The sequence below is a fragment of the Erythrolamprus reginae genome, chromosome 3, assembly GCF_031021105.1.
Source record: "Erythrolamprus reginae isolate rEryReg1 chromosome 3, rEryReg1.hap1, whole genome shotgun sequence".
NCBI lineage: Eukaryota > Metazoa > Chordata > Lepidosauria > Squamata > Dipsadidae > Erythrolamprus > Erythrolamprus reginae.
The window spans coordinates 119,269,434-119,293,173 of NC_091952.1; the positions used below are offsets into that span (position 1 = coordinate 119,269,434).

The following is a 23,740-nucleotide window of genomic DNA, read 5'->3' on the forward strand; positions in this document are numbered from 1 at the left end:
ATACAGGAACAAAGAAGTGCTCACATTTCTGCTGAGAATACCTAGAATTAATTTCAGATTGGGCTGACAATTTCAGATTGGGTTGACAAGGATTGAAAAAGCAAGGCAGTGTATATTTTTATCTCTTTGTTTGTCAAAACGTGTACAAATGTTTGTATAAACATAAACAAAAGCAAGTAGGTACAGTATAGGTAAATTTGGACAATAGGACTATCTTCCGCTTCATCTTCTTTTGGGGAGGATGACTTATAATTCCGATTTTTTTTTCTTTATTTGAGATAAACAGTATCCATAAAAACTGCATGTGGGCAATGAAGATAAACGTGAAGTTCCTTATTTACAGCGTCTGGTTTACCACATTAACACTGCAATGTATGCACACATTCCTGGAAATCCTCTATATATAAACACCAGCAGCTGGATAATAATTGATGAAGCCTCACAAAAAGGTTGCAAACTGTACAATTCTCCAGAATTTATCTGATGCCTGGGGGGAGTTTTATTTTAAATTATTATTTTTTGTTTGTTTGCATGGTGTCTCTTGGTTAGTCTCCTCAAAGCTTTCTGGGCTTTTGTTCCTAGGGTTGGCCTTAATCAAAGTGTTGCCCAAATCATCAATTATTTCTTTCAGGAACTAACACAAGCCCCTTTGTTACTTTACTGTATTATGTTTCTAGGAGGGCTGTTCTGTAAAATATTCCCCCCGCCCCCCCAAATGGTTTTCGTCTTTGTCGTTTTGGGTCCCACAGGAGTTACAGCAACTCTAGAAGTGTGAGTAGTACAACCGTTTGAAGAGCTCGGTGTGCCCAAAGCAGAACGCACACAACAAAGAAAAAAAAATCGCTACCACACATTCAAGAGCCAGGCAGGCGGGCGTGCAAAAGGGAACGTTTGGGTGTTCAAATGACTTTTAAAATTGTGAGAGACGCTAAACCGAGCTTTGTGTGTGCGTGCGTGTGAGAGAGATAGAGAGAGGTTGTTTGTTTGTTTTTTAATTTCAAAGGTTTCCCCTTTTGCTTTCCCTGTTATGCCCGTCCCCGCCCCGAGGCGAAGAGGCGAGATGAAGTCCCTCTTCAGCAAAAAAAATAGTCCCTCTTTGTTCACCAACTTATCGAGATGGCGGCGGAGACGATATCCTTCCGCGGCTGGGCTTGCCTCTTCACTCGCCGCGGAGAGAGAGAGAGAGAGACGAACGGAGCGCTTGATTTGATGCGGCCAGCCCGACCTGAGGGGATTGCACCATTTGGGGGAGGAGGAGGAGGAGCTGCTGCTGCCGCTGCCGACGTCCCCGAAGCAGCTCCTTTGTGTTTCCCACAATGCACCAGCTTCTCCTCCGCGGGAAAGAAAAATGGCGAAGGCTTGTTGGGGAACCGGGCTGCCCGTGAGGCTGCCTCGGGCTTGAGCCCCCCCCCCACCTTTTCTTTGCCTCCCCTCCCCCCACCTCCTCCCCTCCCCTTGCGTGGATTTGCCCTTTCCGAGGGCGGCGAGAAAGCCCGGCCGAAAAGCGGCTTCTCGGGCTAGAGCGCGTCGAGCGCCATTGATTTCCCTGCATGAAGCGAGTGGCCCAACTGGAGAGACCGAATGAGGTGAGCGGGAGAGGAAAAGAGTCCGAGGGAGGAGATGGTTCGGGGATGGTGGTGGTGGTGGGAGGTAAGAGGAAGGGAAGGGGGAAAACCGACTCTCTCTTCCCCCCGCTTCCCGGCTTTTATTTATTTATTATTTTTGAATCCCGCCATCGGTTGAGTTTTGAAAGGGGAAAGAAAAACAAGGTTACAACATTTCCGCTCTCCCGGTCGGTTGACGTTGCGGGGAAAAGGGGACCGAGAGATATGCGACGTTTCGGCCCCGCTGGCCGAGCTTAGTATATAAGGAGGGAGATGTGAGGTGGGTAGATGGGTGTGAGCATCTCTTGCGGTGCAACATGAACCGTAGCTGGGTGGGATATATATATAATGAGTGTGTGTGTACACACCCACGCACGCATAAATAAATACATAATACTGTATATAAATAAATTATGTATGGGGGCGTCTGGGTGCCCTAGGCAAGCCAAACAAAGGCAAACCTTTTTTTCCTTTGCTGATAATGAAAAGGAAGGGAGACTAGTATAGATCTGTTTCAAGCTAGATAGATTTTAAGCTAGAGATTCAATATATATGTTTCTTTCTTCGACAGAAAAAAACGTGTATATGTATAATATAATAGATATGAGGAAGTTCTGCATTGCCATAATTTCGGTCTGCAAATGGGACTCGAAATCATCTTTTTCGTTTTTTGTTTCCAGGGTCGATAAAAAGAGGTCGTTCCAAAAGAAGGGGTTGGTAAATTTGTTGCTATACTAATGCCAGTATACTAGTTCTCATTATTTTCTGTATGATTTATTAACCAGTAAATTACCTATTAATTATTTACATAATTATAAATGGGACCTAGGGTTAAAGATTTTGCAGCACTGTTCCCCGAGACAGCATTTTTATACATACATACATACATACACACACACAGACATATACACACATTTATATACATTTATATATATTAATTCAGACAGCCCTTTTTCCAACTCTCTCCTGCTTTATGTTGTACAACTGCTATATGTACCCCTTTGTGTCTGTTTTCAGTTTGTTTAACATAATTAATAAATTAACTTCTTAAGTTTACACAATATATTGAACTATGATCCATAAAGTGGGACTACACATTATTTTAAACCATATTAAAAATTTGACCAAAATTTAAACGAATCGAGCTTTAACACATTGTACAAAGACAGTTGCTGCCTTTGTAACTGATCTGGTTAAATGTGGTGTGGAGAAAGGGGACTATGAGTCAAAAGAAGAAAAAAAAAAGGTTGGTAGTAATGATAAATGAAAAGGCAGCTTTGATCTTGTACAGTAGAGAGGGGGTAGATAACCTGAGGTCACCTGCAGCCCCTGAGGTTTTCAGTAGAGTCGCGAGCACTCTTGAACTGTTTCTAAAAAATAAAATAGAATTTTTAATTACATGGGGAATAACCATGTTAACTATATTTTTAAAATGTTAAATTGAATATTTTGTTTCCATCCTGGCCACCTGTGATTTGTACTATAATCCTCAGCACTTCACACGCACAAAATCAAATGTGGCTTTTGACACCCCTCCCTCCCAAAAGCTGCATTTCTCTAATGTAATTTATGTTTTCAATTTGCTTATACACTATCCTTTCAAATTACATTTGAATATTAGTGTACTGTTAATGTCAACATTAACAACTACAATGATATCTTAGAAACCCTAAATCTGTGATAGTCAAATTACTAAAAATAATATAAACTGATAAAAGGTGCAAAAAATACATATCCTCTCCCCAGAGCAATTACTCTGTGATAAAAGAGTATAATATTTGATGATTCTTAGCTTAAAAATGTTTAGGGAAAGCATTATTTATTTGCAGGATGTGTGTGTTGTGCTTATTATTCCATTTCCTATTTTTTCTTGTTTCCTGGCAAAGCTGTTTGTACCTTTTAACAGCATTGTTGCTGCTGTTAAAAGAGCTTGTTACCTTTGCTCTTGCTCCTTTCAGTATTTGTGGAGTGTTAGCCAAGTGACATCATTTTTCATATTAGGAAATTGGAGTTCTCACCATTCACAACTATTCCTAGGCAGTCAAAATAGGTCTTGAAATTCCAGTCAAGAAATGTGGATAGAAAAAACTGGAATTCCACAAATGTAAGTAAATAAATTACAATAAGCTTGACCAGAATTTTAATCAATTGTTTAATTGGGACTGAGCTTATGGGGGAATGGAAGAAGTGGGAAAGAGAAATATTATTAAATAATTGAGACATACTGGTGATATGTGAAAAGTGAATGAAATAATGTATGACAGCCAGTTATAATTCTGTCATTGCTAACTACCACATTTAATAAAGACATTGCTTCTGCTCCTTGACTAACTGTTTAGCCTTGCCTAACTGTCACCTGAGTGTTTCTCCTGTCCTTTTCTCTCCCTCCCTCCTTCCCTGTCCCCCCTCTGTATGTGTGTGTGTGTGTTTATTAAAATGAGTATGCAATTTCAGACTTCTGTTACATTGAATGAGTTCTTGCAGGAAACAAGTTCAAAAAACCAATGTAGTGTGTTGTGCAACCCCCCTCCCCTGAAAAATTATAGTTATAACTTATAGTTCAGTGTTCTGTACAAATCTAGGGAATTAGATTAACTCACTTAATCAAGATTTAGCATTTTGTGCCAACATGGTCTATCCCTGATAATATCTCCAAAGATATACAAAGTATTATTTCTCTCAGTTTAATAGCCTGTTTCTATTTTCTGTCTTAAATGTATATCAGTTATTCTGTGGAAGTTTAAAGTAAACTTATAGAATATATTTCCTGTGTTGCAAAAAACACTGGACTTGGCAATAACACTTTTGTTTGAATTCTTGCTTGCTGACGCTTCATCCTCAGCAAAATTAAAAAGAACTAGGGCTGTTTATTTCTCTTCATATCTTTGCAAATGCCTTAGTTATGATGTATTGTTTCAGTGTTTGTACAAGGGCCCAATGAACCAAGAGAACACTATGTTTGCATAGTGATAGAAATGATTATAGGCTGAATACTACATTGTATGTAAAAGTATGAAAACCACTTACTAGTAACCAGTTGCTGATAAATAATTTTACATGAAGTATGTTACATAGATAGTTTTTAATAATAGCCAAAGGTTCTTTTTCTTTTAATGTAATATTGCCATGTGCATGTTTTAATACTGTTTGAAATGTCCTGAGAGAATATCTGAGAAAACCAAGATATAAGCACATTTTACCAGATTAGATGAACAATGTAGAAATAATAAGCACTCAACTCATAAATTTAATTGTTAGTCTTTAGAACTATGACATATTTGTTCAATATATATTGAATTACAATAAATTTCCAATTAAAAACATTACTTATTGGCTTCATCTTCTTGTCTCAGATATGTCTAGAGGTTAAATATAAGTCTCACTCTCAGTTAAATTTGTTGTGGTTTGAACATTAGCTTTTCATGTTTTAGAAGTTGCTCATGTTCATTATATATGTCTGTATTTTAGAGACTCTACGGGGGTGGGTAATTCAGAGGTCCACAAGCGGTCTCCTTTGCACCGAAACCAAAAACCACCAATATCCTTGACCAAAATCTCCTCACGGGATGGACAAAAATCCAAAAAGCCAGTGTGCAAATTTGAAGAAGGTCAAGATGTCCTAGCCAGATGGTCAGATGGCTTGTTTTATCTTGGAACTATCAAAAAGGTAATCCATTTTTAATTAACCTACTAGCTTGCAATGTTTTATGGCAAAATTGCAAATTGTTATTATGACTGCAAATTTATTTTTATTTTAGATAAACAAACTTAAGCAGACCTGCTTCGTTATATTTGAAGACAGTTCCAAGTCCTGGGTTCTCTGGAAGGACATTCAAACAGGCAAGAACCTTATATCATGATGATAATGATTTTATCCTTTAGTAATAAATGTAAAACATGAATTTAATATACTATTTCCAAACTCCTTCCAGTTGAGATTCAGAGTGCAACAGGCATGAGGAAAGGGTTAGGCATTCTTCATCTGTCACTTACATATAGTGATGAGTGATAAAGAAGAATGGGAGCTAGAAATGCAATGGATCTAAGTAGAGATGAAAATTATTAGGGAAGCAACATGCTGAATACAAAATATGTGTAACCCATATATACTCTAAAGACAGCTGAGCTGTTGGATGTATAGAATTCATAAGTCTCTCTTATATCTCTTGATATCAAATACATTAGTCAAACCCCAACTAATTTTACACTGTTCTAAGTCATGGTTCACAGACCAGAGTGGCTGAGTTCACATATTATACAAAACAAAACCCAAATCACATTATGTCAGGACTTAGCAATCAGTGTTCAAAATGTAAAATTTATTCATGTAGTGTGAAGCCATGCTTTTGTTGTTTCAGGAGCTACTGAAACGGGGGAAATGGTCTGTACAATATGTCAGGAGGAATATTCAGAAGCACCCAATGAAATGGTTATATGTGATAAGTGTGGTCAAGGTAATTTTTAAAAGTATAAACATTTTTTAAAGTATATTGTATGCAGGGGTAGTTCTCAATTTACAACTGTAATTGAGCCTGTAATTACAATTATAAGTTGTGGAAGTTGTTAAGTAGATCAACTTCAAAAGTGGGTTGTAGGTAGCTCGGGAGGTATATGTAATTTCATATGGTTGCTAAGCAATTGGCTATAAGTCAAGAACTACCTATAAACCTAAGCGCATAGGCATTTCTATTGATACTTATTACATTTATGCCATTCTCAATGTCTCATTGTGTTTTCTAGTATCAGGACATTTCATTTAAAATGTTTGGTTATGGGTTTTAATGTGGGAGAGGGAGATGTAATAGCTTTATATCCTCTTAAAGAAGTCTCCCCCCCTTTTTAAAAACTCAGGTTATCATCAGTTGTGTCATACACCAAATATCGGTTCTAATGTGATAGATTCTGACGATAAATGGCTCTGCCGGCAGTGTGTCTTTGCAACAACAACAAAAGTAAGTTGATTACTTAAAAAGCAATTGCAGTTGAAAATTGATTTTTGTATGGTATTGGATACTAACATTTTCCGGTTTAATGCATTTTATTTTAGAGAGGTGGCGCGCTTAAGAAAGGACCAAATGCTAAAGCACTGCAGGTCATGAAGCAAACATTGCCTTACAATGTAACTGACCTTGAATGGGATGCAGGCCATAAAACAAATGCCCAACAGTGTTATTGCTACTGTGGAGGTCCTGGAGAGTAAGGAGTTGACATGCTTTTGAAAATATATGTTCAGTTTTTTTTCTATATTTTCTTATTTGTCAAGAATATGTCTGAGACCAAGTGTTATGTTTCATTAATATGTCGTAAAACAGAGTACCAGGCTTTATTGAGCAGAGTATCAGGCTTTAAAATAGTACCATGCTCTTAAAATAAAAATAGCTAAACTATAATCTTGAATCAAGTTTCAGTGAATCAATTTGGAAGTTGATTAGTTTAAGACATAATGCTAAAGCATGTCAGTTTTGATTTGGTTTAGCTTGTGTATAAACTTTGTGTTATGTTTAATAAAGATGAAGGCAGAAGTATCAATGAATGTATAGGGACCAGTTAAATCTTCAGGAGCAATTAGTAGCTTTCATTTTATTTTTCTTAAAGCAGCCACTTTAAGAACTCCTAACTGAGTAAAACATAAAATAGGTTGGCACTCCATTTTGCTGTAAATTCATTAATTAGCAAACGTCTAAATGACAACTTCCCATCTTTAGTCTGTCAACTTTAATTTTTATATGACCCAAATCTATTTTATTTATATTTTATATGACCTAAATCTATCTATCTATCTATCTATCTATCTATCTATCTATCTATCTATCTATCTATCTATCTATCTATCTATCTATCAATCATGTGATTTTATTAATTCTAAACTTCATAATCATGTAAACATATTTAATGATTTTCTGCTAGATTTACAGCAGGTTATTTACTGTATAACAATCTTCATTTTTTTCTTACTGTTAATGAAGCTGGTATTTGAAGATGCTGCAGTGCTGCAAATGTAAGCAGTGGTTCCATGAGGCTTGTGTTCAGTGCCTGCAAAAGCCAATGCTGTATGGTGACAGGTAAGATGTTTTTCTTTGATCTTCGGTTATATGTTAGGGAAGGACTGTATTCAATCCTGTACTCATATGTTCTCCATGATTGTAACTATAATACTCTGGGAAAGGTCTCTTTAATTTGTACATATTGTAATATTTTATAGTTAAAATTTTATGTCCTTTGGTATGCCTCATTTTAATTGTGATGCCTGTGACACAAACTGATATTTACATCGATGCGTAAATAAATAAATATGCTACTATTTCAGTGCATTGTTAGACTTATCCTATTTATGGTCTTCCCTGAGTCACATTTTATCATAAGATAAAAACATTTTAATGATTATAAAAACATACACCAGGCTTTCATTATTTGTTTGAAAACAATCTTTTATTTATCACTTGCTGATGTACTTTAACCATGAAAACAGATTTGGTTTTGTAGCCTTAAATATCTTTTCAGATGAATTACTGTCAGTACAATTTTAAAACAAATATGTTCACACATTGAATATACTTTTTAAACTTTTTTTTAAAGGTTTTATACATTCATTTGTTCAGTTTGTAGTTCTGGACCAGAATACCTCAAACGTTTACCCTTGCAGTGGTAAGTACAACTTAAATCAATCTTGGGCAAAAAATATTCAGCATCTCCTCTGTAAAGATCGTTTTGTAATTAGATTGTTTGAATAGATAAGTAATTAGAATATGGATATACAGTGAACCCTCGAGTTTCGCGAGGGTTCCGTTCCAGGACCCCTCGCGACAGTCGATTATTCGCGAAGTAGCGGCGCGGAAGTAAAAGCATCATCTGCGCATGCGTGATCTCTTTTTTTAAAAAAAAATTTAAAAAAATGGCCGCGCATGCGCAGATGGTGGGGCGACGGCAGTTCGGAGGCTGGCAATGTTTACTTTCCATGCCGGCCACCCCCCACCAGCGCCTCCGAGCTCCTCGCCGCTACACCCCGCCCGCCCGATTCGCCCCTCTCCCCTATTCGCCCCGTTTTTTTGCCCTGCCCAAGTTGCTAGTCCTCAGTTGCTAGTCCTCAGTGAGGAAATTTACTTTTTGATCCCAGACTTCATTTTTAACCTGGTTTCTTGCACTGCCCAACCAAGTTGCTAGTCCTCAGTGAGGAAATTTACTTTTTGATCCCAGACTTCATTTTAAACCTGGTTTCTTGCACTGCCCAACCAAGTTGCTAGTCCTCAGTGAGGAAATTTACTTTTTGATCCCAGACTTCATTTTAAACCTGGTTTCTTGCACTGCCCAACCAAGTTGCTAGTCCTCAGTGAGGAAATTTACCTTTTTGATCCCAGACTTCATTTTAAACCTGGTTTCTTGCACTGCCCAACCAAGTTGCTAGTCCTCAGTGAGGAAATTTACTTTTTGATCCCAGACTTCATTTTAAACCTGGTTTCTTGCACTGCCCAACCAAGTTGCTAGTCCTCAGTGAGGAAATTTACCTTTTTGATCCCAGACTTCATTTTAAACCTGGTTTCTTGCACTGCCCAACCAAGTTGCTAGTCCTCAGTGAGGAAATTTACTTTTTGATCCCAGACTTCATTTTAAACCTGGTTTCTTGCACTGCCCAACCAAGTTGCTAGTCCTCAGTGAGGAAATTTACTTTTTGATCCCAGACTTCATTTTAAACCTGGTTTCTTGCACTGCCCAACCAAGTTGCTAGTCCTCAGTGAGGAAATTTACCTTTTTGATCCCAGACTTCATTTTAAACCTGGTTTCTTGCACTGCCCAACCAAGTTGCTAGTCCTCAGTGAGGAAATTTACTTTTTGATCCCAGACTTCATTTTAAACCTGGTTTCTTGCACTGCCCAACCAAGTTGCTAGTCCTCAGTGAGGAAATTTACCTTTTTGATCCCAGACTTCATTTTAAACCTGGTTTCTTGCACTGCCCAACCAAGTTGCTAGTCCTCAGTGAGGAAATTTACTTTTTGATCCCAGACTTCATTTTAAACCTGGTTTCTTGCACTGCCCAACCAAGTTGCTAGTCCTCAGTGAGGAAATTTACTTTTTGATCCCAGACTTCATTTTAAACCTGGTTTCTTGCACTGCCCAACCAAGTTGCTAGTCCTCAGTGAGGAAATTTACCTTTTTGATCCCAGACTTCATTTTAAACCTGGTTTCTTGCACTGCCCAACCAAGTTGCTAGTCCTCAGTGAGGAAATTTACCTTTTTGATCCCAGACTTCATTTTAAACCTGGTTTCTTGCACTGCCCAACCAAGTTGCTAGTCCTCAGTGAGGAAATTTACTTTTTGATCCCAGACTTCATTTTAAACCTGGTTTCTTGCACTGCCCAACCAAGTTGCTAGTCCTCAGTGAGGAAATTTACCTTTTTGATCCCAGACTTCATTTTAAACCTGGTTTCTTGCACTGCCCAACCAAGTTGCTAGAATAAAACCCCCCAGCCCTCACCTGTGTTTGAATTTCATTCACTCACTCAGTCATTCATTCATTCTTCTCTATGCCACTCAGTCCCAACACTGTCAACCCACAAATTACCATTTCCCATCCCCTTATGTACTGTACCTCTACCTGTACCTGTACTGTACACATTGAATAACACACTTAGTCATCCTGATAGAAATAACAAAAATATTTATTTACATTTTTACATTTTTTGGGGGGGGTTAGCATAACTAGGATAAATCGGGATCTTCTTCTATCACCATGTCTACAATGGACGCTGCAGGTGATGTTGTGGCAGACCTCTTGGTTCTCGTGACAAACATAGTTATGGGCAGTTGTTGGCGCTTTTTCTTTTCCTTGGCTAACAAGGCTCTGTATGGTGCAATGGTGTTGTCAAGGGAGGCCTTAAATTGAAAATAGCGAGTCATGTGGGGATCCCAAAGTTCCGCCATGCGTTGGAGATTTGCAGCAGCTTTGTTCATTTCTGCAAGCCGCTCCAGCGTTAGGCCAACATCTTCTTGTTCCTCACCTTGTTCAGCTCCCTCTTCCTCCTCTTCTTCACTCGCTGACCTGGTCAGCTCCTCCAGATCTTTGTCTGTCAGCGGTAGGCCATGCTCATCAAGCAAACCATTGACTTCCTCTGGTGTCATGTCAACGAAGCCTTCTCCACCCAGTGCCTGTGCCAGCTTCACAGAGTTCTGGACTGCAGCATCTTGAATTTCTTCGGGAGCAAACCCCCTGTGAGCATGCACCACTTCTGGCCACAATTTCTTCCAGCAGGCATTCATTGTCTGCGACTTCATATCCACTAAGGCACTCTGAATGTTCGTCAGACAAGATGCAATTGTGTACTGACGCCAGTAGGCCTTCAATGTGAAGTTTGCATCAGCATCCATTGCTGCCACGATGCTTGCAAGAGAATTGCGCATGTACAGTGCCTTAAATGCGCGGATAACACCTTGATCCATTGGCTGGATAAGCGATGTGGTGTTTGGTGGCAAGAATTCGACTTGCACCCCATCATGTTCATGTTCCAGGTCATCATGGCCTCCCGCATTGTCCATTAGGAGAAGCACTTTGAAATTGAGTCCTTTGCCAGCCAAATAAACCTGCACCTGTGGGATGAAGCACTGATTAAACCAGTCCCGCGTGAGGGGTTTTGTAATCCATGCTTTAGGATTATGCATCCAGTACACTGGCAATGAATTCTTATTTCTGTTCTTGAGGGCTCTTGGATTTCGTGACCTATAGATTAGCCCTGGCTTCAGCGAAAAGCCTGCTGCATTCCCACACATGATCAAAGTCACCCGATCTTTCATGGCCTTAAAGCCAGGGGCTTTGGCTTCATCTTGCATCAAGAAAGTCCTTGAAGGCATCCTCTTCCAGAACAGGCCTGTTTCGTCCATGTTGAACACCTGTTCTGGAAGGTAGCCCCCTTCTGCAATTAGCTCTTTAAACGTGCCCTGGACAAAGTTTTCGGCTGCACCTGTATCTGCTGAGGCAGCTTCTCCGTGCAATGACACACTCTTCAGGCCATAGCGCCGTTGAAATTTCTCAAACCACCCTTTGCTTGCTGTGAATGTGGCTGGGGCTGAGGCTGAAGAAGCAGATGTTGACGGCTGGGGGTCTCCAGGGTCATCAGCGCCTTCATCTACAGAGAATGACAGGAAAGGGAGAGAGAAGTGACTTGAATGAAAGCATACAGTCCTTCCTTCCCTTCTCTCCTTCCTTCCCTCCTCCCTCCCTTCTCTCCTTCCCTCCCTCCTTCCTTCCCTCCTCCCTCCCTCCCTTCTCTCCTTCCCTCCTCCCTCCCTTCTCTCCTTCCCTCCTTCCTTCCTTCTCTCCTTCCTTCCCTCCTCCCTCCCTTCTCTCCTTCCCTCCTTCCCTCCTCCCTCCCTTCTCTCCTTCCCTCCTTCCTTCTCTCCTTCCTTCCCTCCTCCCTCCCTTCTCTCCTTCCCTCCTTCCCTCCTTCCTTCCCTCCTCCCTCCCTTCTCTCCTTCCCTCCTTCCTTCCTTCCCTCCTTCCTTCCCTCCTCCCTCCCTTCTCTCCTTCTCTCCTTCCCTCCTTCCTTCCTTCTCTCCTTCCTTCCCTCCTCCCTCCCTTCTCTCCTTCCCTCCTTCCTTCCCTCCTCCCTCCCTTCTCTCCTTCCCTCCTTCTCTCCTTCCCTCCTTCCTTCCCTCCTCCCTCCCTTCTCTCCTTCCCTCCTTCCTTCCTTCTCTCCTTCCTTCCCTCCTCCCTCCCTTCTCTCCCTCCCTCCCTCCTTCCCTTCTCTCCTTCCCTCCTTCCTTAAAAAACACTTAAATACACTTATAAAAAACACCATTCCTTACCTCGGTCTACCCCATCTGCATCTGTGTGTTCAAGACGGTTGTACAATTGCTGTGCCTTGGTTCGGATAGTGTTCGTATCCAAAGCAATGCTCTTTTTTCTGCAGTCTTCTAGCCACACAGACAAACCAGCTTCCATCTTCATAAGCCTTTTGTTTCTAGGCGTCACTACTCTTTTGGCAGCCTTGTTGAATGATATCAGAGAAGTTTGCCTTATCTTCTTCTCATCTTTCTTAATGTATCGCACAGTCGATTCGTTGAGCCCATAATGGCGACCAACCTCTACATTAGAATGTCCCGCTTTCAGCATGTCCAACAGTTCAATCTTTTCCTTGATTGTCAACATCTTCCGGGTCTTTTTAGCATCGCCTCCACTCCGCATTGAACGTTTAGGTGCCATCTTCAAAGAAGATCCAAACAGATCCAAGGCACAGATGGAAGACACAGATGCAAAGCACAGCAACTCCAAGGCAGATGGAAGACACAGATGCAAAGCACAGCAACTCCAAGGCAGATGGAAGACACAGATGCAAAGCACAGCAACTCCAAGGCAGATGGAAGACACAGATGCAAAGCACAGCAACTCCAAGGCAGATGGAAGACACAGATGCAAAGCACAGCAACTCCAAGGCAGATGGAAGACACAGATGCAAAGCACAGCAACTCCAAGGCAGATGGAAGACACAGAGGCAAAGCACAGCAACTCCAAGGCACAGATGGAAGACACAGCTCGAAGGAACGGCTCGAAGAAACGTCTGGAAGGAACGGCTCGAAGGCTCGAAGGAACGGCTGCAAAAACTTTTGCAAAAGTTGCAAAACTGATTGCAATTGCAAAGCTGATTGCAATTGCAAAGCTGATTGGCCGAGATTTCGGCCAATCAGCAATGACGCGTGACGTCATCGGGCGGGAAAAACCAAGCAGGTTTTTTTTTTTTTCCCCCCGGAAAATCGCGATGTAGCCCTCGCGAGAATCGAGATGGTAACAATTGGTTTAAAATAGCGAAATAGCCCTTTCGCGATCATTGAGGACGCGAAACTCGAGGGTTCACTGTATTACTTTTGTTATCCTCTTCCTTTCTGGTTTCAGTTGAGAAAGTGAAAAACAAAATATTTAGAAAACAGGAAATTATTTTAGTGAAATAGAACTAGTGATTATTGGTAGGCAATAGTTATGCCTGTCATCTACAGAATGGGACAACTTGCTGCAGCTGACGTGCAGCAAGCCAAGATCCACTGCAATCCACTCTTGAATTGCCCCACATTGAATTGTCCTGCAGGGAGTTGGTCAGGGCGAGTTGGACAGGGCCAGATAGCTGCAGGGAGTTAGATCTTGTCATGTAGACAGTTAATGTTCTCTTATCTAAAATATTAAAACTTACTAATTGTTATTTAAACTTCTGGATTCTAGGGTAGATATAGCACATCTATGCCTTTACAACCTAAGTGTTATTCATAAAAAGAAATATTTTGATTCAGAACTTGAACTCATGACATACATTAATGAAAATTGGGATCGGCTCCATCCTGGTGAAGTAAGTTTTTGAAATATTAATGTTGTTTATGTGTTTCTATAGTTCAAAAGATCCAACAGTTAAACTGTGGATATATTTTAACAATTGTTCAGCCTATAATAAAATTGTACTAGATCTAAAGTTTGTTTTCCTGTATAATGTTGACATGCTTGTGAACAGTTGTTTTCAAAATTATTTCTTAAGAGTGTTTTATTTGTATTTAAAAAATCTTACGATTTGAAAATTAATGTCAGATGCAAAAGATCAGAACCGCACATGAAGATCTAATTAGACACTTATTGCTACTTATGTCTATGCACAGGAATATTCTCAACTAATGGTTAGCATTTGCTTGGCATTATATAAGGGTCAACAGAATTCATTCCTTTCCCGCTCACCTCATAAGGGTCAACAGAATTCAAGGGAGGTTAGCCCTAGTTTGCTTCTGGATACATAGAAATTCCAGGCTGATCCCTCTTTTAACTGTGCCCCGAGGTTCTGCCACTCCTCCTACAAATTACACATAATCTACATATTTTTTCTATCTAATGATAATTTATAAAGTATGGTCGTGTGACTGATAGAAGTTTGAATCTCAAAGCATCTTTATCTTTTAAATAGTTTTTTTTTAAAAAATAAAAAATATATATTTGTAGTCCTTACAATCTGTTACTTCAAAGTTACGCCAAATCTTCCCAGAACAATTTTATGATGCCATTTTGAAATTTCATGTGATTACACTTTAAGTGCTTAGAAACCAACCAGAATTTATAGTCAATTGCAGCATTCCGTGGTCATTTCCTCAACAAATTCTTCTATTAAAATATTTATTTTATCAGACACAGAATGTAGATTGCTCGTATTTTACCAAAGGAACAAGTATTTATATTTCAGTATTAAAACTATACCCATTAACACAAGCGATATTTAGCAGTTCAGATAGATACAGAACAATTTATTCAATGCCTTGTTTGTAGAATAATGAAGATAACTAAACTTCTGTTCTCACTTTTATTTGTTGATATGCTACAGTAGATATTTTAGAATTTTGCCCTGTCACATAAGAAATTCTAGAATGTATCTGTTTGAACTGTTAAGTATTAGTACTAATAGGTGTTACTGCATATATCAGTAAATTAAATATTTCTTGATACTTTACAGCTGGCAGACACACCAAAATCTGAAAGATATGAACATGTTCTAGAGGCATTAAATGATTACAAGACCATGTAAGTTGATAAGGGTTTTATACAATTTTCTCTTTTATTTCCTTTAGTTTAATCTGCTAATAGTCTAAAGTTTTTTGAAGTGTTTTCTAAAAACCTGTAGCTGCAACAGAATATTATTGATTGTCTAAATGTTTAAGTCAGATTTTATTTCTGAGTAGAAGTTATATGAAAGTTTACTTCCCCCCAGTGTTGCCATTTGAGCAAGCTGTGAGTAGTGCCATACATTTGTTAATAAATGGAACTACATGACTAAAGAAATGAGTTTCGTCTTCATGTTCTGCATTTAATATCTTGAAATGCAGGTTTATGTCTGGGAAGGAAATAAAGAAGAAAAAACATTTGTTCGGCTTAAGAATTCGTGTTCCTCCTTGCCCACCAAATGCTGCTTTTAAGGCTGAGAAAGAACCTGAGGGAACTTCCCACGAGTTCAAAATTAAAGGCAGAAAATCATCTAAGCCTGTGCCTGATCAGAGGTAAATAGACTAGAACAATAAAATGACAGAAGCTGAAAGAATTGTATGTAGATTCCCAACAAACTGGAAATAAGCAGAGTTCTAGAGGCTAGGGAGTCACGGGTTGCCGATGTTAGGCCAGGTTGAGCTTGTGCAGTTAGAATAGCATAAAGAACCAATTTGGTCTAGTAGTTAAAGCATCAGGTTAGAAACCAAGAGACTGTTATTTCTGGTCCTGCCTTAGCCATGAAAGATGGCTGGGTGACTTTGGGGCAGTTATTCTCTTAGCCCAATTCACCCCACAAGGCGCCTCTTTTGAGGAAAACAGCAGAAAGAAAGGAGTATTGTTTATGTCTGCCACCTTGAGTTACTAAAAAAATAGCAAAGGTGGGAAATAAATAGAAGATGTAATTCTAACAGCTATTGCAACTTTTATCCTTACATACAGTACCATAAAAATGCTGAATCCAAGTAGGTACTATTAAGCAGTATTACAAAGCATATGATGTATCATATACTTTGATCTATCCAGATCAAGTAATTGGCAAATACAAGCTATGTGTGATCTTAATTCAGAATTGGCCAAGAGTTAAATGAGTAGTTTTGTGCAAACATAAAAACTTGTGCAAAATGGCTTGCTAAACTCAGATTAAAGCTTTGACTATCAACAGCAAATGGAAGTATACTGTATAACTGGCTATCTTCTATGAGATCAGTGGCCTAGAAAATAAACTTGTTGAAATCTTGAGATACCCTGTTAGTGGAACATCAATATCCCATACTACTTCAGTAGACAAGCACATCCCAAGGAGGATGAATGGAAATGTTGTATTTTCTTGTATGAAGTGATGTTGTCTAATAAATTATTCTTAAATTTCAAGCAGTTGTGATAAATCTAATGAGTTTTTAAAAAGAATTGTACAGTTGATTCTTGTAATATGTGCACAGCACAAGAAGATTGCCTCTGATCAGCATCTTTTTCAGCCTTTCTGGTTTCTACTTAATTTCTTACCAACCGTTGATAAATATTGTAGTATCTGCCTGAAACATCTTCAGAGTCAAGGTTACGATGTTGCGTTGATTTTGCTCCTTTCTGTGGGGATGGTTCCAGCTGGTAGCAGCGACTGGAGAAAGTTGAACTCAAATTCTTTTTCTGTGCTGCCATAGGGCTCTTTTTCTTCCTATTTAACAGGAAGCTATTGAAAAAGTTTTATTTGCCAGTATTGAGTTAAGTATTATCAGTGTTAACAGGACCTAGCTGTATAGCTTGACCCTAGTCTTAACAGGAGAGATAGTTAAGGTGCTATCTCAATGCCTAGAATCTATGATCATCTTGGAGAAAGACTCTGGGTCAGTCCCAGAAAATAGAGTGGATGTGAGCATGCAAAACATCTGAGACTAGTGGTATTTCATCTTTCATTCTGAGGAAGGTTGTGATCTTCTGGACTGAACTAAATCATAATCGGGAGGTTATTTCAGATTCCTAGTTTCAGCTCAGGTCTTTGTAGTGTTCCATCCATTTTATTCAACAGTTATGGCCATTCCTGGATCATATACGACCACCTCTCGGTAGAATTAGTACAACTCAATCTACCTGGGGCTGTCTTTGAAGACTATCCAGAAACTACAAATGGTCCAGAATGCAATGATACTTACACTTAAGAGTTCTTTTGACAAGTAGCATTACTACTGCATGAATTACACTCTTTGCCAGTTGGCTTCTAGTGCAATTCAAGAAGCCCACTGGTAATTGCTTTTAAAGACTTAGCTTGCTTGAAACGTAAATATCTTTGGGGCTCTTTTCTCACAGCAGTTGTGGCTATTTAATAACATTTAGTGAGGAGAGCATCCTTTGTCTTTGAAGGATTGCCATCTTCAGAGAATACATGCCTTTTTATTACTTTGTTCCCTCTCCTTTGTAATAACACTGAAGCTAGTCTGATCAATCCTGTTAGGAAGTCTTTAAGACCTGGCTGCATAGTACAATCTGTCAGTTCTGGAAACCATTATATCTGTTTGCTTCAACTGCCATATATTGTAGCCTGGGAAATTGGGAGGGTTTTTTGTTTGTTTTGTTTGTTAGAATGGTAAACACTTAACAAGTCATAACAGAATTCTTTACTCAAGGATGAGAGTGCCTGCACCTACATGGAGACAATATCCAGTTCAGCATGAAGATTTGATTGGACCTTGTGATGAGCTTGTGAACTTTCAACTCAATGGGGAAACCCTGGAAGCTTCCAGATTTGGGTTTCCCCAGATGTTGCCAACATGACATCTCTAATAAATTGGAACTTTGAGCCTCTGAGTTTTCTTTGGTTGGGGGTGTTTATTGGAATGCTGACACAATCTTTGAGGGTGTGGTGTGGTAGATCATCTCTTTACAATTGGTACAATTCTGATTACTTTTCATTTCTGTAGTGACAGATTAGAAAGTTTTGAGGTTATAGTGCAGAAATATAAAGTGAAAGTTGTTTTCTCTGCTAGTTCTAGTATGATGTAATTGATAACATGTTTTTACTGATATCCTGTTTTTATATTTCACTTCTTATGAATGGTCAAAAAATAAAGCATAACTAGTAGAATTTCGGAAATGAAATTGTTAATAAATACAGACCAGTATTACTGCTTAAAACTAAAAACTCTTTTCCAGGGAAGTCACTAATGGTGTAGAAAAAAAGGGGAAGAAAAAGTCTGTAGGTCGTCCCCCTGGCCAATATACTAGAAAAATGATTCAAAGAATGTCTGAGCCATCTATTTTGGTAAGTGGTATTCAGGTTTATTTATTTAATAAAATAAGTACTACTTTATTATTTCCCTATTTAATAAAAATGAATATGTTAAACTCTCTTTTTAATGTTAACAGTTAGAGAATTGCATATTAACAGAATGTAAATATATATATATCTTATTCTTTTAGGAAAAAGAACCTGTTATAGTGCCCGAATCCCCTGTTTTGGATTCTCCTAGCACTACTGGGTATGTATGGGAAAATATTCATTCAGTTTTCTATTCAAACAAAGCAGACACTTCTCTCCCTTTGCATACTCTACGTATGTGATGAAATGTAAGGGGTTTGCATTCTACTGTGGTAAATAATGTTATTTCTTATAACAAATTAAAACTGAAGATTAAGAGACTTAAAGAGCAATGTGATGAAAGGGACAACAAAATAAAAAAGGGAAAGGAGACAGCCACTGTACAGAAAACAGAAAAGAAATGAGTGTCCTTTTGTAAAAAATATAATCTTTCCTTCTGTATAGAGTTTTGTACTTTGAAGTAGAAACAGATGTAAATGGTCTGTACATAGAGTGCTGTATTTTCATTCTACAGGCAGTCCTTTATTAGCTGCCTTGTTTAATGACTATTTGCAGTTACAATGGTGATGGAAAAAGTAACTTTACAACCAGTCCTCACATTTATGACCCTTGCAGGTTTGTAAGCAAAGGAAAGTTGAAATAAGATTGTCGCTACAGTTGTGCTTTCACTTGGAGGCTGTTTTGCTTCACAACCATTTTGCCGGTTCCATTTGTAGTTGCTAAATGAGGATTACCTCTCTACAATTTTAACTCCTAAAAACTGGTCTTAAATAAAAGATTGGATTGTAACATCCTTCCCCCATGCCTAATAAGAGATAAGGTAATTTCAGTTTAAAAACTTGCTTTCATTTCAAGATTCTGGCAATGAGATTTTAACTAGTATTTAACTTAAAATTAAATTAAAACTAGAAAAACAGTTACTCTACTTCTGACTGACTGATTTGGCTGAAATTTAATATTTGTCAATTTGATTAATGCTAGGTTACCGTATATGAAATTGTAATATCAATGTCAATTTTTTATTGTATGACACCATGACATCATTCAGAAAATCTGATGGAACTGCACACTCATCCAATACCTCAGATGTGGAATCCACAGGTGTTGCCAGTACAAAAGAAACTACCTCAAACAGTATTTCCAAGCATTACAGGTGCAGTATTCCATGTATTACGAACACATCTATACGCATATGGTAGATCAGTTGTGCTGTTTTAATTTCAAGATACTTGATATGTTAAAGTCTGTTTCATCTATTCTATACCATTTTGGGCTGTTAACATAAGAGCATTTCATTTCAGGTATGACTTAAATATTTTAATAGTTCTAAATTTCTACAATATGCTGACTTCTAATAACAAAAATCATGTAGTGGGAGTCTACTTCTGAATGATGTATCTGTGAGTTTAAATAAGTTTAAATTGCAGTCATGAAGATCTTTATGATAAAATTACCAATGTTTTTCAGTATCATCTCTGAAAGTCAGAACATATAGAATGGGCTGTATCCACAACAGCAGATTTGATTAGTTATCTGGAGCCTTCAGTTTGTCAAATAAGATTGAAACTCCCCTCCTTTTTACTTTCTTCTATGGAAGTAGTGTAGTAGCAGCAAAATTATATTGTTTTCCACCGATAGAGATTTTACAAGCAGTTGCATTTATGAGATGCACTGGAAGAAGATCCATGTCCTTGGCAAGCTTACAAGCAATCTGCTTTTCCTTATTTTAGAAATGCTTGACAAATTTAGAAGCAAAAATCAGTTTAAAAATGGACAGAATAAATTAGTAAATTATGCATTGGTACACTGTGGCTTCCAGTAATGTGTCATGTCTCAAGTAACATTGTTTGCTGTGCAGTAGAATTATCTTAAGTTAACTCCTATCAACTATAGTTCAAATGTAAAACAAATGCTCCAGAAAAATTATTTAAGTATATATACTGTAGTATTGTAAAAGGTAAAACATACATAAAATGTTCGTATGAAATATAGCCCCCTAGATCCTGACAACTAAATTGTCTCCACAATCCATGAATGAAATGTGGCCATAAATCTCAGCAAAATCATACTGATCCAGCATTAATTGAACTTAGCTGTATCTAACAAAGAAGACATTTAAGAGTAGATTTCATTGTGGTATTGCATATTCTATTTTTTTTTAATTAATATTGTATGCGCTTTGCAGTTTATCTGATTCTAGGAAAAGGACACGAACAGGAAGAACTTGGCCATCCACGATACCCCACTTAAGGAGAAGAGGACGTCTTCCACGAAAAGCACTCCAGATTCAGAACCCAGAAATTGTAAAAGAAGATGAAGGCAAAGATGACTATCAATATGATGAACTCAATACAGAGATTCTGAATAATTTGGCAGATCAGGAGTTGCAGCTTAATCATCTCAAGAACTCTATTACCAGTTATTTTGGTGCTGCAGGTAGGATAGCTTGTGGTGAAAAATACCGTGTTTTGGCACGTAGGGTTACACTTGATGGAAAAGTTCAGTATCTTGTGGAATGGGAAGGAGCAACTGCTTCCTGACTATAGTGCTGAATATTATTTTCTGCACTGCCCTTTATCTATTTATAGGCAGCGTTTATACATTGGAGTGCAGAAGGGAACCTAAATGGATATTTGTAAAAATGAAATACCAAGTTAGCCTTAACACTTCTTGAATAGAACAATTTTTTTATCACATAAGAGGCCTACCGATTAAAAAAATAAGGCTAGATTCTTAATGTGTTTAAAATGAGGATCTAGACTGTGTTGGGTTGGGAATCTGGGATTTCAGTTGCTTTAAAATATTCACAAGTCAAAAAAAGCCTTGTCTCTAATGTACATTCCATGGATGTTTTTTTGTGAGTAGGGACTATTTTCTGTAAGTAGGACAAATTTTGAAAAAGATACTTGATCTTTTCTTATCCAGAAGTTTGCAAAAGACTATTTCTACTTTGACAACCCTAGATTTTCATACAGTGTAGTGTATATACTTCCTGCTGAGGACTGTAAAATATTAAAATCTTTCAAGCAAAGTGTATAAAATATATATTGAGCTTGTAAATTGCTCTGTGACTATACTTTGTTGTCTTTTTAATATATTCTTTGCATGTGTGTATGTATGTGTATATATATTTATATATATATATACACACACATATACACATACGTGTGCATGTGTATATATGTGTGATTGTGACCTATGCAATATAAATTATGGGATTGGGCAGCTTTTGACTACGTATATATCCCATAATGTCTTTTATCAGGAATAGTTGCAGTATTTACACAGCAGCATTTCTTCTCAGGCTATATTGAGTGCTGTTGTTTGCCACATACTATAGAATATGTGTCAAATGAGTACTGGGTATTCTGACAGTAAGTGCAGTCAGTAATGTCATAATGCATTTAGAAAATAATCCAGGCTGCACTTCTAAACATGGGAGCCCAGTGATTTTGGAGTGCCTCTCAGGTTCATATTATCAATCTCCTGCGCAAATGCCCACTCTTTTTGAAAAACGGATATCAATTAACATGAAACCTAAATCCAAGGCTTATTATAGTTGCCTCTAATTAAATTAGTTCTAAGTGAATGGGGAGAGATTAAAAGTACATGCTCTAGTTTTTATTGTTAAGATATACCTGGAAACAGCACAGCTATTACCAGACCAGGTTTTTGAGATTGCAGTTCTCAATTCATTTACATTCAACTCAGAAGGATTTCTAAACATGTATAGTGTTGCACTGTACAATTCCTTGAAACAGTTTGGCCGTGTGCAACCTTGCAGCATCAGTTTATGTTGGCGCGGGGAACCGTAGCTGGTTGGGGCACAGACTTGAACATTTGAGCATGAGCTCTGTATAAAAAAAAGAATTCTAATAATTTGTGACATGTTGATTGTAAAATCTTTTTCAGTTACTAAAAATAAAAAGTCAGCTGGACTCACATTAACAATTCTCTTGGGTGTGATGATAAGTATAATTTGAAGAAAAGGTTTAATTACACAGGGTTAAGTATGTTGCCATTTGAAGTAACAATACCTATTTTATTACAAAATTAGCTCTTCTGTTACTAAAATCAATCAAATTTAAATGAGTAACTTATTTTACCTGTAAAATAACAAGTTTTGTTTTTTATTGGGATTAGGTGGATTTCGGTGGATAAAGTCTGCAACAACTAGTGGAGTATAATCCACAGTGACTCCTTTACCTTAGTGACTTTCCTTTACCTGAGTTTTTGATATTTTTTTAACCAAAGAGTAAATATTTTTACTTAGAAGCTTCTTCCTTTAATTAGAGATGATTTATTAGACATGGGTTGCCAACAAAATAAATTGTCACACAAAAATTAGATAACACTTGGGGGAAAAATTATCTGATGAAATATTACTCTGCTCTTATTTATATGATTTGAAAAACAAAAATACTGTTAGGATTATCAAGGAAAAATATCATCTTTTACAGAGCCAAAGGAAGAATAGATAAAATGCCCAGTGCTTGTGGTTTTTCAGAAAATTTAGTTGAACAAAGGTGAAAATTGAAATTTACTTCTGCTTGCCTTCACTAAAAATGGGTCTCCTCCATTTACTCAATCTCAGCTGTTAAGTTGCCTTGACTATAGCTACAATATTTTCATAAGAACAGGTTACTTTTTAAATGTTGGTCTTTTGAAATAATTCAAAATGTAGTTTTGCTGTAATTCACAACCAGTTTTAAAATTTTCTTTTTCTGCAATTTTTTGTAATTCACATTGAACACCAGCAGTATTTGCAGTAGGGCTTCCATGCAAGATCACTATTGGAATCTAGTAGGGGAGAGAATGTGATAAACTATCGGTTTAATTGTGGGTGGGTGTTTTCATTTTGTCATGGTGTTGACATGTTTGTATTGCTGGAACTGTTTTCTAGAATTCAAATTCAACATTAAATGTGTGTATTTTTAAGAACCTGTTTCTAGTTGCATTTGTTAAGCATGCAAAAGCAAAAACATAGCTCTCCTTTTAAGTTTCTTAAAATAAATTATGTGGATATTTTCGGTAAGTGATAGTAAAGCTAATCTTGTGTGTAGTTTTTTTAAGGACTGTACTGACAACGACACAGTCTGCAGAGTATTTATGGGACATAAGCCGTCAGACATTAGAGTGTCTAGGGGCAAGTTTTACTCTTCTTTTTGGTCTATGACAGTACTGTACATTTCAATAAATTTTAAAAGGGTGCTATACTTTAAATATAGCAAAAGTTTGCACTCAAGGTACAAAGATATCTGAATTTTTCCTCTATCATGTTAGAGATTGTTATCTTGTTTCTGTAAGAGAGAACAGCATAGAGCAGCATAGGCA

General features: G+C 37.8%; 1 protein-coding gene across 7 annotated transcripts; it reads left to right on the forward strand.

Moving 5' to 3' along the window:
* Positions 1-1,185: 1,185 nt before the first annotated feature.
* MTF2 (metal response element binding transcription factor 2) lies at positions 1,186-23,347 on the forward strand. Of its 7 annotated transcripts, none has more exons than XM_070746489.1 (17): positions 1,230-1,586; positions 2,285-2,317; positions 3,642-3,708; positions 5,073-5,271; positions 5,363-5,444; positions 5,963-6,058; positions 6,456-6,556; positions 6,652-6,800; positions 7,571-7,666; positions 8,181-8,249; positions 13,804-13,927; positions 15,068-15,135; positions 15,438-15,608; positions 18,241-18,349; positions 18,508-18,566; positions 19,455-19,559; positions 20,592-22,357. In XM_070746489.1, the coding sequence occupies exons 3-17, from the start codon at positions 3,677-3,679 to the stop codon at positions 20,944-20,946; spliced, it is 1,815 nt and encodes a 604-aa protein (XP_070602590.1). In that variant the 5' UTR covers positions 1,230-1,586; positions 2,285-2,317; positions 3,642-3,676; the 3' UTR covers positions 20,947-22,357. The 7 variants fall into 7 exon arrangements, with proteins under 7 accessions (XP_070602591.1, XP_070602592.1, XP_070602590.1 ...); XM_070746486.1 differs by having other exon boundaries at positions 1,247-1,586; positions 3,606-3,708; XM_070746492.1 differs by lacking the exon at positions 3,642-3,708 and adding an exon at positions 22,550-23,347 and having other exon boundaries at positions 1,497-1,586; positions 20,592-20,842.
* The last annotated feature ends 393 nt before the right edge of the window (positions 23,348-23,740 follow it).

What these genes read in the sequence shown, in the direction of transcription:
- MTF2 (XM_070746485.1), top strand. An exon ending in AGGTCGTTCCAAAAGAAGGG is followed by an intron (nt 2,318 to 5,072) that starts GTTGGTAAATTT and finishes TCTGTATTTTAG; the next exon opens with AGACTCTACGGGGGTGGGTA. An exon ending in GATTCTCCTAGCACTACTGG is followed by an intron (nt 18,567 to 19,454) that starts GTATGTATGGGA and finishes GACATCATTCAG; the next exon opens with AAAATCTGATGGAACTGCAC.